This window comes from Dipodomys ordii, unplaced genomic scaffold, assembly GCF_000151885.1.
Source record: "Dipodomys ordii isolate 6190 unplaced genomic scaffold, Dord_2.0 Scaffold45, whole genome shotgun sequence".
Taxonomy (NCBI): domain Eukaryota; kingdom Metazoa; phylum Chordata; class Mammalia; order Rodentia; family Heteromyidae; genus Dipodomys; species Dipodomys ordii.
In genome coordinates this window covers 9,925,505-9,942,406 of record NW_012267261.1, presented here as the reverse complement: position 1 = coordinate 9,942,406, position 16,902 = coordinate 9,925,505, and the positions used below count along the sequence as shown (strand labels likewise).

Below are 16,902 nucleotides of genomic sequence, written 5' to 3'. Positions count from 1 at the left end.
ATAAATTTTGAAAGGCAAATCACTTAATGGGAAGGAGAACTACCTGATAGCTATGTTCCAACATTTAACTGGTTTGCTGAAGTTGCTGATTACACCCAATGAAAGCAGAGGAGGCTCAGAACAGGAGCCTGGGAAAGGGGCTGGCTAGGAATCTGTGTGGGGCTCAGGTGGACCAGGAGCATCACGCAGACCCTGCCAGCTTCTAAGCAGGGGATGGGCCTGAGAGTCGCAGTGCGCATAAACAGCCTTTGCTGACCTCGTCGTTTCCTTCTAATCATCCCAGAGATCAGGTAGGGTGACTGTGTCTTTGCTTCAACATTAATTCTACCCTCTACCCTGACTATTCCAGCCAGTCATGATGCCTGGGCCTCTGGCCCTTAGATACTGAGTGTGATGCTTCTGCTCTCACTACCTTTCTGCAGCATTGCATCATTTGCCACTGTGGTTCTCTTGTAGTTCCACTCTCCCTTGTTTCTACCATATCACTCTTCAATTTCTCTTGGCCTCTGTGTTTTGTCCTCAGGCTCATCTCCTTCCTTTTTTCTTATTCACCGATGTTCTAGCCAGCTCCATCTTTGGCTCTGAAGATAGCTCTCCCTTGTTTCTGATGAGTGACCTTGCCCACATCTGCACACATCACCTCACATATATTCATGGATTTACTACTCAGTCAATGCCAGGTGCTGTGTGATTCCCAAATTAAAGAAAAAAATCTAGCCCAGGTTTCTCTGTTAATCTTCAAGTTGTATAGCAAATTGCCTTCAGAATTTCATATTTATGAAATATATCATTCTATTTATATAATTATTCCTAACATATAATAAAACTTATCCTCTTAGGCTTTTTTGAGAGAGGATATTTTTTGAGATGGAGACTTAGGAACAAATGATTTATTAAGAGCTGGAGTTCTAAAAAAATTCCATAGTGGAGTGAGAGAAGCAGTGTGGGCAAGAGGAAGGATCTGGGCTCAGGTCTATCTATAGCTTTGGCAGGCTGTGAGTGCATGTCACACTTCAGAATCACTTTTCCATGAGGTTAGGGCCAGGCTTCAGTGCACCTATACAAGCGGGGCATAGCCAGCCCCAGGGAGGGTCTGTAACTGCTGGTTTATTCCTGGAGAAGCAGTGCCCATCAGCCAAACGCGATGTCCTGAGAGCAACAGGCGTAAGTTGATGACTAAACTTGTTCCATTGGAGAATGGGCATAGAGGTCAATAAAGGTACCCCGTGAGGGCCACAAACACCTGCCGCCACTTCCTACTGCAGCTAAGACTCACATAGCACAGACTGTATCTGGCACTGTAGCGAGTACTTTATGTACAGTGACAGACTTAACAATTAAAACAGCCTGTATGGTAGTTACTGTTTTTACTTCACATTTTACAGTGAAGGAACTGAGGCCCAGAGGGGTTAAAAGTAACTTACCCAAGAGTCCACAATGGGTAAATGGTGAAGCTGGGATTTAAATCTAGGAAGTTTGGCTCTTGTGACCATGCCTTTTCTACCTCTTCTTCTGCAAAGGCTAAAGACCCATTGAGCAGAGAGTTGTAGTATTTCAGTTTCCAGGAATCAGGTCTAGAAGGAGAAGAAGGAGCTTATTTGTGTCTGATCTATAGATTCTATGTGGGAGCTTCTTGGCCCCTAAAGAGGGATAGCGTGGAGGAGGACAGAGCCCTGAGTGGAGCTCACTAGAGCACTCAAAGCAGCACTCTTTCCTTACTCTGCCTCTTACACACATGCCTGAACCTCAGTGCATCACTTGCGCTTTCTCATTATGCCATGTTCTTTTGCTCCTTTCTTAACCTTGGGTACAGAATGGACGTAATTTGCATGGCTTTTTGTCCTACTTTCTCTCATCTCTTGAGAGTTCCCCAGTCTCCTCATTGCTGAGCCCCAATTCCTATCCAGGTCGCACCCTCATCCACATGTAGTGTCAGTGTGGTAAGTATGGCATGAATAGGGACCTGGGCATGGGCTTCAAAGTCTACAGTCCTACTTTTTGAATTTTTACTCAGTTATTACTATCCATATGACCATAGAAAAATATGCTTCAATTTCATCTACTCTTACACAGAAACAATGGTGCCTAGTTCATTAGGTTACTGTGCTGGTAAAATGACATAATCTATGTCCAGTGCCAGGCATAAATGAGTACTTGGTAAAAAGTTCTTTCCTCTCCCCCAGCTATGTCTCTTTCTTGAAACTAGATGTACAAAGCATCTTGTGAGATTAGGCTGTTTTCACAGAAAGATGTCCTTTAGATTAGTTCTCAGTATGCAGCCTTTCCTTTCTGCCCCCCCCCCATGTTTCTTTCTCTACTGAAAGCTTCCTGGAAAATCTTAGTGCCTAGTTTCTATTTTCATTTGTCAGAAAATGATGGTTAATGGTGTGTAATCTGCCACTGGCTGCCACACTAAGACGCTGGTATAGTCACCTTCCAGTCTTGGTAGTAATACTAAGTATTTGTTGTTAGGGACACAAATTTCTCATGTCAGCATACTGATGGTAACAGAGAGCCTGGGGAACAGGGAAATGAGCAAGACTGGGATCTTTAGGGCAAGGAAAGTCCCAGTTACATTGTGTGATATAAGGAGGAATGCAATACAGTTGAATCCAGCTAAACAAAACTGCTCAGTGAGAAAAATAATTTAAACCCATAGAAAAATGGAAGAACAAACTTATTTTCAGAAGAAATATTTGTGGACCAATCAATATGTTATAGCTGGTAAAGTCCAATTTAAAACAGATACAATCTGGTTTTTTTTTAATAGGCAAAGATTTAAAAAACACAGCAACTGCTGAGGATACATACTGTTCATACATTCCTGGTAGACTTGTAAGTTACTTACCTTTGTGAAAAGCAGTAATAATCATTATTGTGCCACATAGCAGTTTCAGAGATATTTTAAATATGAGAAAAATTGTATATTGTAGTGAAAAGTAGAACACTATATACACAAAAAAAGATTAAGGGGAAATCAGCCACAGTATTATAAATGCCTACAATTATACCTTTTATGTAGATTTTTAAAAATATTTTAGCTTTTCTATAGTTAGCAAGTATTCCTCCTATAATGAGAAAGAAATGCTATAATTTAAGCAAAAGTCCTATCGTTTTCATACATTAAGTAGATAGCATCACTTATGAAAGACCCTGGACACTTGTGGGTTCAGTAAGTGTCAGAAATAAGAGATAAATCTTTTCTTTGTGGCTTTGTGATTTTAGGGAACACAGAAAATTAGTATTGCTTTGGGTCTGGCTTTGTGTAATATTCTTCTAGGTCTTTCATTTCCTTATGAATAGGGCAATATCATTCTTTCTGATGGAAGCATAGAATTCCATTGTGTATATATACCACATTTTTTCTGATTCATTTGTCCACTGAGGGGCATCTGTGTTGATTCTATATCTTGGCTATGTTAAACAGTGCTGCAGTGAACATGGTCGTGTTAGTAGCTTTAGTGTTGCCTGGTTTGTGGTCAATTGGATACATGCCCGGGATGGAATTGCTGGATCATAGGGAAACTCTATGTTTAACTTTTTATGTTTAATTTTTTGAGGAACCTCTATACTGCTTTCCAGAGTGGCTGGACAAGTTTGCATTCCCACCAATAGTGTAATAGTGTTCCCTTTTCTCCATATCCCCACCAGCATCTCCTATTGTTAGATTTCTTGATAATGGCCATTCTAACTGGAGTGAGGTCAAATCTCATGGTTTCCTTCATTTGTAGTAATTAGAATGTGCCTATAAATCTACAAGTAGCCACAATGAATGGTAAAAGACAAAAAATTACCCTTGAACGTGAAGCAGGACTCTAAACATTTACACAGTGAAACCAAAGGAGTATATTTTTAGGAGAGGATCACAAAGTCTCAATTGCTATTTCCAAATGACCATATACAATGATGTCTATCAAAAATATTCCAAGAAATGGAAGCAAAAGGTTTTTTATTTTACTCTTTGTGATTTGTTTTTGCTTTCCCCCTTTTATCACCAGTTTGATTTCTGTACTTTTTGTCTTGTATGTAAGTTTATTTGTTTTGCGGATGGTAAGGGGAAGCATATAAATAGTGTTCAAAGGGTAAACTAATTCAGCAGTGATACTCACAGACACTGAAAATGAACTATACAACTTAGGATTGGGAGGTTGGGAGGGAAAAATTGGGAGAAAATGCAGTAATACTGTTCAAAAAGAAATGTGTTCATTATCTGACCTATATAACTATAACCCCTCTGTACATCACTTTTACAATAAAAATAAATTTAAGAAAATTGGTGTTTCGTTTTTTGTGGCAGAAAGTCTCAGTCCTCCCTCCCCCCATTTAGTGTCTTATCTAACTTGAAGGCCTAAGTAATATTCCGTGGGTGGGGGACACAGACAGTCACACAAGCTGTAAAATTCTCCTCATTGCTTGACACTTAATAAGGAAGCCTTAACTGTGCAGCCTTACCACTCACTAGTGGCTATGAGTGATTGGTGGTGGGCATCTCTGAGGGTCATATAACATGCACAGCAACTTAATAAAGTTGCGACTGGAATAGGGAAAATACACCAAGGAAATGCCACACCAGTGTTTATGTTTTTAAAAATGAGACTTGTTAGGCACCAGTGACTCATGACTGTAATCTTAGCTACTCAGGAGGTTGAGATCTGAGGACTGTGGTTCAAAGCAAGCCTGGGCAGGAAAGTCCATGAGACTCTGATATCTAATTAACCAGTGAAAAATCTGGAATTGGAGCTTTGGCTCAAGTGCTAGTCTTGAGCATAAAAGCTCAGGGACGGCACCCAGGCTCTCAGTTCAAGCCTCACGATAGCACCAAAGAGAGAAAGAGAGGAGAGGGTGAGAGAGAGAGGGGGAGAGAGAGAGGAGAGAGAGAGAGAGAAGAGAGAGAGAGAATGTGAGAACTAACCAGAGTCTACTTGGTTATAAAATAAATGAGTAGGTTAAATACACCAAAAACAATAAAAAGATCTCTACCTATCAAAATATAGACTTCCAAACAGATATTACAGCTATTTTAAATTTCAGTTTTTCTTTCTGTTTTTCAGGAGTATAGTCAAGGTTCTTGTGTTTAAATATAGTTTGGTTTTAATAGACTTAATAAGTTTTATAGTACCATTCACTTAGCCTGCTAATGTCTTGGTTTCTGTCACCTTTATTTTAAGTTATTCCCCAACCCACACACTCTGAGATGTGCATTTACATGGCTTACTCATCTGTCCAGTGGGAGAATATGAGATAGCTGGACAATATCCATCCTTCCAGCTGGCTCCACCCTTGCTATCTTTCAGTGGCCAGTATGATTCAGCAACCTGATTTTCTAAAGTTGACATACATTTTGAACTACAAGTAACTCATTTTAAATACAGTGGTAGTAAATGTATGATATAGCTTATATACTACCTCTAATCAATTGGCAAAATTGGCCTATAGTCCTGTAATAGAAAGGATTCTCTGACCCAGTTTGGGTTCAACAGTACAGTTTATCATGTCTGTCAACATGAGGGTGCAGGGAAGAATAGCACTCCTGCTGAAGACTTCCATCTCTGGAACAGATGGCAGCAGGGTCCCTGCCTTCAGAGGTTGAATTCAAATGGGGAAATGTAATTCATCCTAAGGGAAGAGAGGGAGAAAGGATATAGAATTTAAAATGAGAAATCAATGACAATACTGAATTCCCAAGAAGCAAAATTTCCAACTATTAGAACTGGCTTCAAAGAAGACTAAGGAATTTGCTAAGTGCTGAGACGAGGTGGAATTTCAGGACTTTTGTCAGATGGGGTTACCCCAGAAAGGTTTTTGGAGTCAGTCCCTTTGGGCCCAAGTCAGAGTGTGGACAGGAGAACTGGCATGAGTGGGAAGGGTGATCCAGATCAAGGGGAATGGAGGTTTCTGATTGCTTTTCCCTGTGTACTTTAAAGTCTTAGCTGATCATGCCTGACCTCTAACTTACCCACAGTGAGGACGTTTGCAAACGTGGCTTCACCGTCATCATCGACATGCGGGGCTCTAAGTGGGACCTCATCAAACCCCTCCTCAAAACACTGCAGGAAGCCTTTCCAGCTGAGATCCATGTGGCCCTCATCATCAAACCAGACAACTTCTGGCAAAAACAGAAGACCAATTTTGGCAGCTCCAAATTCATCTTTGAGGTGAGCTACACTTCTTTTCCATCTTCTTTTCTCTCCCCTCTACCACTCACACATTTCTTATTTCCCCTTTTCATCTATCCTACAGTTTACAAGATGTCAAGGGCTGAGTCTTCAGGATTATTTTGCTCTGTTAGCCTTAGGAGTTACAGTTGGGGAAGAATAAGAGGCTCAAGAGATGGTCCGTAAGCCAACATTATTAGATAAAATTATGTTTAGTTGTGCTAGGCTTCCACATTAGAATAACTATTTCTGAGAGCTTCTTTCCAGTTTGTAGAAAAAGCCTATAGGAGGCCAGATATGGTGGCACAAGCTGATGATCCTAACTATGCAGAAAGCAGAAATGGGAGGATTGTAGTCCAAAGGCAGCATGGGCAAAAAGTACAAGACCCTATCTAAAACAAATTAAAGCAGAAAAGATTGGAGGTGTGACTCAAATGAGCACCTGCCTAGAGAGTGTAAGGCCTAGAGTTCAAACCCTAGTACCACTGAAACAAAAACAAAAATAACAATTTAAAAAAAATAGATGTTTTATCCATCCAGAATATAACTGGAGATGATCATATTGGACAAGATAATCCAGTCTCAGATATACAAGTATTGCATATTTTCATTTGTATAAGGAATCTAGACAATAATACTTGGTTGTGAAAAGGTGACTATCTTTAAGGGGGTGTGAAAAAGAAGATGGTTGATGGGTGTAAGTATGATCAAAGTACATTTTATATGTGTATGAGAATAGCATAATGAAACCCACTAAAACAGTTGAAGAAGAGAGAGTAGTTAAAGAAGAGTAACATATAGATGAGGAAAGTTTCAACAAAGTGCATTATAAGATTTATATAAACATCACAATGAAACTCTGTGGTATAATTTATGTTAATACAAATATTTTAAAACATAGAAAGTTTATATCCATTTATCTAGTAATTTTTCTCCTAAGAAAATATTCTTAGTATAAAACCTATCTAAAACAAAAAGATGAAAAAGTTAATTAAAATTATAAACCAAATCTGTCTACAAAGTTGTTCATCATAGTATATTTTAAACATTGCATACGTAAACAGACATACATAATATACCAATATATACATGCATATGTAGGTTACATCCTAAGGATGCATTAATTTGGGTGATATTGCTTACAAATACTATGAAACCATTAAATCTATATTTAGAAACTACTATCACAAAATGTTCATGGTATACTGATTCTAAAAAGGCAGGTTATAGTCACTATGAACAGTGTAGTTTAGAATTTGTGTGATGTGTGTGTGTGTGTGTGTGTGCATGTGCGTGTGTATGTTACTCCTGGGGCTTGAATTCAGGGTCTTCACATTGTCCCTGAGTTCTTGTGTTCAAGGCAGATGCTCTACTACTTCAGCCACAGTCCCACTGCTGACTTTTTGGTTATTAATTGGAGATAAGAGTCTCACAGACTTTCCTGCCCAGGCAGGCTTTAAACTGTAATACTTACACCATAGCTTTCTGAGTAGCTAAGATTGTAGGAGTGAGCTACCAGCACCTGACTAGAATTTGTTTTTTCAGTGTATGTGTGGAGAAGACAGAGACACATGGCAATGTTACCAGTGGTTTATTTAAGGTGGCTGGGTAATGAGTGGTTTTTACTTTATTTATGTTTTCATTTGCTTTCAAGAATGATGAATAATTTTTATAATCAGAAGAACAACGCGTTGTTTTTAACTAAATTTTCTAGAGAGACTATGAGTCCCTTGAGAAAGTTTAATGGCAACACATCAGATCAGAGACTTAAGCATCCTTGTTCCAGCCAAATTATCCAGCCAAGTTATCTTTCTCTTTGTGTATATTTGCATGTGAGTGCATGCCTCCATATGTGTATACACATACATGTGTGGGTATACACGTGTACATGTGTGTTCGTATGTGTGCAAATGAACATGTACATGTGTGTACATGAATGGGTGTGCACAGGGATGTGTTGTAAAGGCAGAACTTTTTAAATCTTTTATCAACTTCTCATTAAAACTATTGTCTCAAGGGGCAGGAGTACCCACGTATAGGGTGGTGGGCCCAGTTGGCTACAACTGGAGTAAGGTGAATGACAAAATCACTTCACTGAGAAAGTTCACACTCTGTCAATAATCCAAGAAATGTGTCATGGGATAAAACCAGCCGACAGTCCTTTTCTCTTAGTGCCCACTAAATGGTAGGGTCCTGTAGGGAAATGTTTTGAATGTTTTTGATTTGTTTCTATACTAGTGGTGACAAGCCTATGGAATTTATATGCTGAAGAGACTGGAAAAATATTTCCAGTAAGTTTCCAAACTTTTCCTTCAGTGTAGCTACCCTGTACATCCCCTCTTCCTTGCCTTCAAACTAAACTAGCTTATCTCTACCTTCTAAACCAGAGGTATGTAAAACAGCTAGGGGCCTCCCCCTGAGGTATGAGTATAAAACACTATCTTGTAAACAGCAGAATCCCCACTGCACACTGTGTTTAGGAGGAGAGAGAGCATAGGCTCTTTCTACAAGCAGACACTCAGTAACTCATGGGGACTCCCTGAAAGTGGTAAGCTGAGCTAAATTTCAAGACAAAGTGCTCTGAATAGGGTTCCTCAAGGTTTACTGCTCACCAGTGCCCCAGGGATCTTGTAAATGCAGATTCTGATTTTAAACAGACAAGGAAGAGAGTTAGTCTGGTAGGTTTTTGTTGTTCCTTTTTATTTTTTGATAGCATCCTTTCTACTTATGGCAAGTCCTTCCTCCATCCCAGGAGAGGGATGGAGGGACAGGGGAAGAGATGCTTAGAGCAGCAAGACATAGGGACAAACTGCTTTTACAAGTTCAAGTAGTGACCATCCTGGTGAGGGCTGACAGGGATGAAACATGTACATGTACTCCATGTCCAGCCTCCTGTGTATTTTCTACATATGAACATTTAATCACAGCAAGCACTATGAGAGAGTATAAACAGGTTGAGTGTTTATTCAAAGTGACCAGGGCTAGCAGTGTTTCAGATTATGGAATATCTTAATGTTCTTTACTGGTTGACCTTCCCCGGTGAACAGTTTTTACATCTGAAACCCAAAGACTCCAAAACCCATTTCAGATTTTGGATTTCCAGAGCAGAGATGTTCAAACTGTTTGATCTCCACTGTGTAGAGGATGGCACTAAAGCTTTGAGAAGGCAAATAAGTTTCCCCAGGCCATGTAGTTAGTTAAGTATAGGGCCAGAACCCAAACCCAGATATTTCTTCTATAGCTTCTCCTTTGCCAGCCAGAATAGAAGCCTGAAACCCTATAGAAAGGAAAGAGAAAAGGTGTTTGCTGGTGAGCCAGGTGGTTTCCTACACAGGATGGATGGAAACTATGTCTTAGAGTTATATAAAACTGACTGCCCTTCCTACCACCTGGTTTTGAGTTAGTGTATTTTTTTCTTTTGTCAGTACTGGAGTTTGAATTCAGGGCCTTATATTTGCTAGGCCACTCTGCTTCTAAGCCACACCTCCAGCCCTATTATTTTGCAGGTTATTTTTGAGATAAAGTCTTGCTTCCTGATCAGGCATGCACCTGAACTATGATCTGCTTATTTTAGGCTTCTCATAGTTGTTGGAAGGGTAGGTACACTTCAACATGTCCTGCTTTCTTCTATTAAGATGAAGTCCCATAGACTTTCTGCCCAGGCTGGCCTGGAATAACTATCTTCCCAGCCTCAGCCTTCTAAATAGCTAGGCTTACAGGTGTGAACTTGTGGCACCCAGTTTTAGGTCAGGGAGGGAAGATGAAAGGAACATGGAACAAAGACAGCCTTTCCTTAGGTGTGAATGTGGGCAGTGGAAAGACTTGTGGGAGTAGTTGTCAATCTATAGGAACTGCTGACTGCTGACCTTGACTGATCTGTGGCTTCTGACCAGTTGGTCCTGTAGAATCATACTCTCCCTTTCCCAGGTGGGCTATAGTTATTGCTATGTGGGCTTTCCTTTTCTTTCATTTTTTGTTTTTGGTCGGTCTTGGGGCTTGAACTCTGGACTTGGGCTCTGTCCCTGCGCTCTTCAGCTCAAAGCTGAAAACCACTTCTGGTTTTCTAGTGGTTTACTGGAGATAAGAGTCTCACGGACTTTCCTGCTGAGCTGGCTTTGAAACGTGATCCTCAGATCTCAGCCTTCTGAGTAGCTAGGATTACAGGTGTGAGCCAGGCGGGCTTTTCTTTCTCTTTCTCTCTTTGCCTTTCTCTCTTCTGCTTATTTCTGCCCTGGTTCCCTGACCCCATATCACCTCACATATTGAGACTCTTGCTCATGTTTTCCCCTCCCAGACGAGCATGGTATCTGTGGAAGGCCTTACAAAGCTGGTGGACCCCTCTCAACTGACAGAGGAATTTGATGGCTCCTTGGACTACAATCACGAGGAGTGGATTGAGCTGCGGCTCTCCCTGGAGGAGTTCTTCAACAGTGCAGTGCACTTGCTCTCACGCCTTGAGGACCTACAGGAGATGCTGGCCCGGAAGGAGTTCCCTGTGGATGTGGAGGGCTCTCGGAGGCTCATTGATGAGCATACACAGCTCAAGAAAAAGGTGCTGAAGGCCCCAGTGGAGGAGTTGGACCGGGAGGGGCAGCGGCTTCTGCAGTGCATCCGTTGCAGCGATGGCTTCTCAGGGCGCAACTGCATCCCAGGCAGTGCCGACTTTCAGAGCTTGGTACCCAAGATCACCAGCCTCTTAGACAAGTTGCACTCCACCCGGCAGCACCTACACCAGATGTGGCATGTGCGCAAGCTCAAGCTAGACCAGTGCTTCCAGCTACGGCTCTTCGAACAGGATGCTGAGAAGGTAGGAAGAGAACAAACTCAGGTCAAGCTCCGGTGGGGTGAAGGCATAGCTTTTTAGGGAAAGTAATGGAAGTTACTATTCCAGCTCTCTGACTCATGGTGGTAGAAGTTTTGTTGAAAACTTTTATGTATATGTATGCTGGTCCTGGAGCCTGAACTCGCGGCCTGGGAGCTATCCCTTAGGTTTTACACTCAAGATTGATGTTCTACCCCTTGAGCCACACCTCCACTTCCAGCTGCTTTTTTCTGGTTCATGGGAGATAAGACTTATGGGCTTTTCTGCATGGGCTGGCTTCAAATCCTGAACCTTAGATCTCAGCTTCCTGAGCTTGGATTATAGGCTTGAGTTACCAGTGCTTGGCTGAAAAAAAAAATGTTTTTGTTTTTTTAAGGCTGAAACTTTACCACGTGAACCACACCTCCAGTTTTCCTGAAAACTCTTTTTGAAGTGCATGTTTTAACCTGTTATTTTCAGCTGTATATTTGTCCACTGACTATAGATTGTTTTGGGAGTTGGGGATTTTGTTCATTTGTCTGTTTTTAGTCTTGTCTATACTGGGGATTGAACTAAGGTCCTTACACTAGATAGGCAAACACTCTGTCATCTGAGCAGTGTTGTCCTTATCTTTTAGTTTCTAGATTGGATCTCATGCTTTTTATCTGGGTTGCCCTCAGATTTTGATCCTCCTTTATCTTGCTTCCTAAGTAGCTGGGATTACAGATGTACACTACCACCATGCCCCATCATTAAATTGTTCTTACAGCTTACATTAGTGTAGCACTTAATATGTACCATGTACTATGTGCATATTACCTTATTTTAATACTTATAAGAATCCTAAGAGATAAGTGGACTATTATCATCCCATTTTACTGATGAAGGAACTTTACTGATGAGCAAACTTGCCAAGTTTGGAAATGCAGTCTGGCTGCAGAGTCCATGCTTTTAACAAAATGCTCTCTACCCTTCTCTTGTGTTCATAATGAGTGGGTCAAGCTGCTGTCAGCCATTGCAGCATTGAAAAAGTAACTGTGATTCTGTAGTAGAATATACTATTGACAAAGCACTGACACATATGGAGTCATATTCTTCATAGTCCTTCAATTCCTATCAGGCATTTGGTAGTCTGTCTTGATATGTAGGGAACAGATACTTTTTGATCTTGGGTCTACAATGGCAGTTTTCTGTTTCTAAGTCCAAGGCTGTTCTTGCCATACCACTTCTTTTTGGGGCACTTTGTCACATAAGACATTGTTTTCTCAACAGTACATTTGCAACGCTTTCTCCTTATCAGGAAAAAGTAAGATCTGAGCAAGTGAGAAAGAAGAATGGCATCTAGTACCTTTTTGCTAAGAACACAAAAGTAACTTCTCCAGATTCTCTCTAAGCTAAAGAAGAGAAAAAAAAGAGTTTACTGCCATCTACCCTTTAAGAGGAGTGAAATGAGCTCGCTCCCTTCAATCCATTTTCTGGGAGTATCTTGTATTTAAATGCATAATACTATTCTTAGAAATACTATGTCATTTCTTAGTAACCTTTGAGTTTTACAAACAGCATCTCATGTAATAGTTTTGTGTCTTTCAAGAACCTACCTTGAAAATATCTCTAGGCATTTTAAAGTGATAAAATGAAGATATAAAAACAAATCATTTAAATAGGGATACAGGTGGACCCATTGCAACAATGAGATGTACAAGCCGTTATGTCGAAAAACAAACTTTACCACTTTTGGGGGGTGGGGCGCGAACAGGAGGGGCAGACGGGAGGGCAGGGATGGTAAAGGGAAACAAAGGAGGAGGCAACAATACTTGATAGGAAATGTACTTATTATCTTGCCCATGTAATTGTAACTTCTCTGTAGGGTATTTTCACAATAAAAAAGTTTTATATGATTATAATACTAATTTATGCATAACAGGAAAAAAACACTGTACTGTTAATGATTTTGAACTTACCATTAATTGTAATTTTTCTGTGTAAGTTTCCTGTATTTTCTATTTTTTTCTAATTAGAAGAAAATCAGTCTATGTCATTTTTAAAGTGTATGTATTCCTTACTACACAGAAAATTTGAATCTCATTTGAGATAGATATGTGAAGGAGTTTTCCTGACCTTTTCCAGGACTCTTTAACCAGTAGCCTGGCACTGGGTCTGACTGGCCTGGCTTGCATGTAAGGGGCAGCTTGGGTCATAGAACTCCATGCACTGCTCACTGGTAAAAAGAAACAAGGCCAAGAGTCAAATGGTCGATGAATCCAGAAGCAGAATCCTTTGACTAGTGCTTGGAAGGTTGGAAATACTTCCTGTTTGCTTGATTTGGGTCATGAGTCTATTTTGAAGCCCAGTAGGGGTATCTCTTTTGGTGAGCTGGAGACAGAGGTACTTATGCCTGGTTTAGATTTTGAGACCCTTTGGGATATCTCTGAAGTTCAAGGATATCAGAAACCTGCATAGAACACAGAATATTGCCTGCCTCAAAAACAAACCCAACAGTATACCTTAGCCTCTGAACTCCCCAGGTGGATAAGGCTGTCCTTCTAGAGCCAGCCAGGTTCCATCAACGGGGAAGTAATTGCTGCCATGCATATACTCTTTCAATTCCTGCTGATAAGAGTGGTATGGTAGGGCTGGGAATATGACTCAATTGGTAGAGCAGAGGCCTAGCCAGCATGAAGCCCTGGTACTTAAAAAATCTAAACAGGGGCTAGGAATGTAGCTTAGTGGTAGAGTGCTTGCCTAGCATACATAAAGCCCTGGGTTCAATTCCTCAGTACCACATACACAGAAAAAGCTGAAAGTGGTACTTTGGCTCAAGTGATAGAGTGCTAGCCTTGAGCAAAAGAAGCTTAGGAACAGTGCCCAGGCCCTGAGTTCAAACCCCAGGACTGGCAAAAAAAAAATACAAACAACAGAGCAAAAACTAACAAACCAGCATTGTATAGTAGTATGTCTAGAAATAGAAATAGTTGCTCCAGATCAACATTGCTGGTTAGATAGAACCAGGATTTTAGTCTGTCTTCAAAACCCATCAAAGCTCTTATCTAATAACTCTACTCTTCCTCTCTTTGCTCCCAGGACCTACCTCATGTTACCTCTGAAGGCCACCTATTAGCACCCAAGTTCCCTGTCCCATACTCCAGTGATCCTAGAGAAACACAAGTCCTGCCTTCTAGTACCCATTCTTAGCAGGTTTCTTGCCCTTTGTGAGCCATCATCCTCTGGGCTAATGAAGCCTATGGACTCCTCAGAATAATATTTGTAAATGTATATGTGTAATGTATATACATATGTTTACATATTGTGTATATAATATGTAAATATATTGCCTTGGAAGGCAATTATTAAAATATAGTTACTAAGTCTGAAAATGGCAGTAACATATGTACTCCTTTATTAACATGTTAAATAATCATATCAGCTTGAAGTCTAATATGTATCATAATTTTGACATAGTGATAAGTAAAATCCATAGTTCAGGGCAACAAGCTTGATATGACATGGAAATGTGTGTGCTTATAGTTTATTGTCTGTATATATAATGGAAGGGAAGCTATAGTGAGAATATAAGCATTTCTTTCCCTATCAAAATTATGATCCCTGATTTCTGCTCATGGACTCTATCAGAGCCCCGTTTTGTGTTGTGCTTAGACCTCAAAAAGAAATATGTGTATATGCATGTGTATGTACGTGCACAGGTGTGTGTGTGTGTGTGTAAAGAGAGGTGGGAGAGGGAGAGAGAAAAATAAACATTAGAAAAAAAGCAGAAGAGAAGGATGATGGGAAGAAAGCAGCTCAAGAATACTTTGGCATTGAGTCATTGGTGAAAATGCCGCTCAAGCTTGACCCAGCTGCCCCAGAAAATGCACTGGGTGTGGGGCTGGGGAGAAACAGTCATTTCAAATTGCTTCCAAATTAATTTAAACTATCTGTGCAAGCTAAGTGCCTCAGCCTTTGACTTATTTGGTGTTTGGGGGAGGGGATCAGAGGTGATGGCATAGAGTATGCAGTTCCACATCTAAACAAGGGTGTGAGGAAATAGTTCCTACGTGAGCCACGTTTCAGCCTGAGGGGGAGGGGATTGGCCAGCCATAGAGGCCTTTAACTCCAGATTTGGGAAGCTTTTGGCAGTCAGAGGAGACTAGTGACTGTTTATCTTCTATTTTTGTAACAGAGGAAGATACAGAGTTTCCTCTAGCCATGGAAGGACAGCTTGTCTCCTAGGACTTACATGGTAGCCCAATGTTCCCCACATACCAACTGGTCTTGGGGAGTTAAGCTGCCTCCCACCACCTTCCTTGACCTCTGTGATGGCCCCATGTGTTCCCTGTCTTAAGAGATGGTTGGGACAAAGCCATTTTCTCTCCCAAGTCAACCTTCAATGAGGAGGGACTCTGTTTCATAGAAAAGAGTACCTATTCATTTAATAATCAATATTGAACAACTGTTATAAACTCAAGGCACTTGAATAGATCAGAGTTCCTGTCCCCAAGCAGTTTGACATCTAATAAAAGAGGCAGATACATCAGCATCTATTAACTTATTTATATTTTGATATATTGAGGTATAATTGATAGTCAGTTGCATATATTTAAGGTATACAGTGCATACACCTCTGGAACCATTGTCATAATCAAGGTCATAGATCACCCACACCTCTCAATACTCCCTTGTTTCTTTGTATTAACTCATTTATTCAATGGCTGCTAAGCATAAATCCTGTGTTAGGAAGTTCCCAGGAATAGAACATCACGGCTTAGGTGTGATGGGAAGGATTAAGAAGCAATCTGTGGGAGTGTCAGGTAATTCAGAGATGACTTAAGTAATGCACAGTGTTGGAAGCTGACCCACTGCTGCCTCAGCCTGGCACCCTCTGATCTCTAGCTAAATGGCTGTCTAGCACTGTGTTCATAGAGTACAGGTGTGGCTGCTGTTCATTAGCCTAGCGTAGATTGTAGCTCGCTGCACTGGTTTGTTTTACAGATACATCTACCTACAGCTGCCCCAGAGAACCCGTGAGAAGAAGGTGTCTGCCCTACAACAACAAACCATTTCTAAAGAGAAGGGATGGGCCTCATCCTTAGTAGGGGCTATATGTGACATTAAAAATCATTAAGTAGACCCATTGTAGATGTGCCTTTGGGGAAGGAAAGGGTGGGGGCTCTTCAGTGGATAACCTCATTTCATAGGTGCTTGAGATAGCATATTACTATGGTAGAGTTACAAAGGACCTTGAAGCTAAATATCTACTTCCCACATACTGTAGAAACCTCAGCTTTACCATCTGAGACCATTATCATCCCATGATGCCCAACTAGATGTTGGTATAATGAGAACTATCAGAAAATACTGACACTGCTCTGCCATCGACCTCTTGACCTGAGATAGGCCCTGGAATCTCTAGTCTTTATAGTAAAGGAACATGTTTAGATGCGCACTAGCACACAGTTAGAGGTACCATTTTTTCCCCTTTTTCTTCCTTCCTTCCCTCCTCCCTTTTTGCACAGATACTGGGACTTGAACTCAAACTCTTTTGCTCTGTTAGGATCTTTTCTGCTCACAGCTGTGCACTACCACTTGAACTACGCTTGTACTTCTAACTTTTTGCCTATAATCCTAGCTACTGGTGAGGCTAAGATCTGAGGATCATGTTTTGAAGCCAGCCAGGGCAGGAAAGAAGACTCTTACCTCCAATTAATCATAGAAAAATCCAGAAGTGCGGTTGTGGTTCAAGTGGTATAGTACTAGCCTTGAGCAAGAGGAGCTCAGAGATAGTGCCCAGACCCAGAGTTCAAGCTCCAGGAACAGCAAAAAGAGAAAATAATAAAGAAAAATAAGTTTCTTCTATTTGTTTGCCCAAGCTGACTCTTTTTTTGCCATTTTCATATATATGTGTATGTGTGTGTGCATATATATATATATATATATATATATATATATATA

General features: G+C 40.7%; 1 protein-coding gene across 4 annotated transcripts in view; it reads left to right on the top strand.

Annotated features, from left to right (window-relative positions):
• Kalrn (kalirin, RhoGEF kinase) overlaps positions 1-16,902 on the top strand; it is a 531,501-nt gene that overhangs the window by 154,720 nt on the left and 359,879 nt on the right. For all 4 annotated transcript variants that reach the window (XM_013019466.1, XM_013019467.1, XM_013019468.1 and 1 more), the window contains exons 4-5: positions 5,963-6,155; positions 10,450-10,962. In XM_013019466.1, the coding sequence (XP_012874920.1) occupies positions 5,963-6,155; positions 10,450-10,962 (706 nt within the window). The remainder of the gene's footprint in view (positions 1-5,962; positions 6,156-10,449; positions 10,963-16,902) is intronic.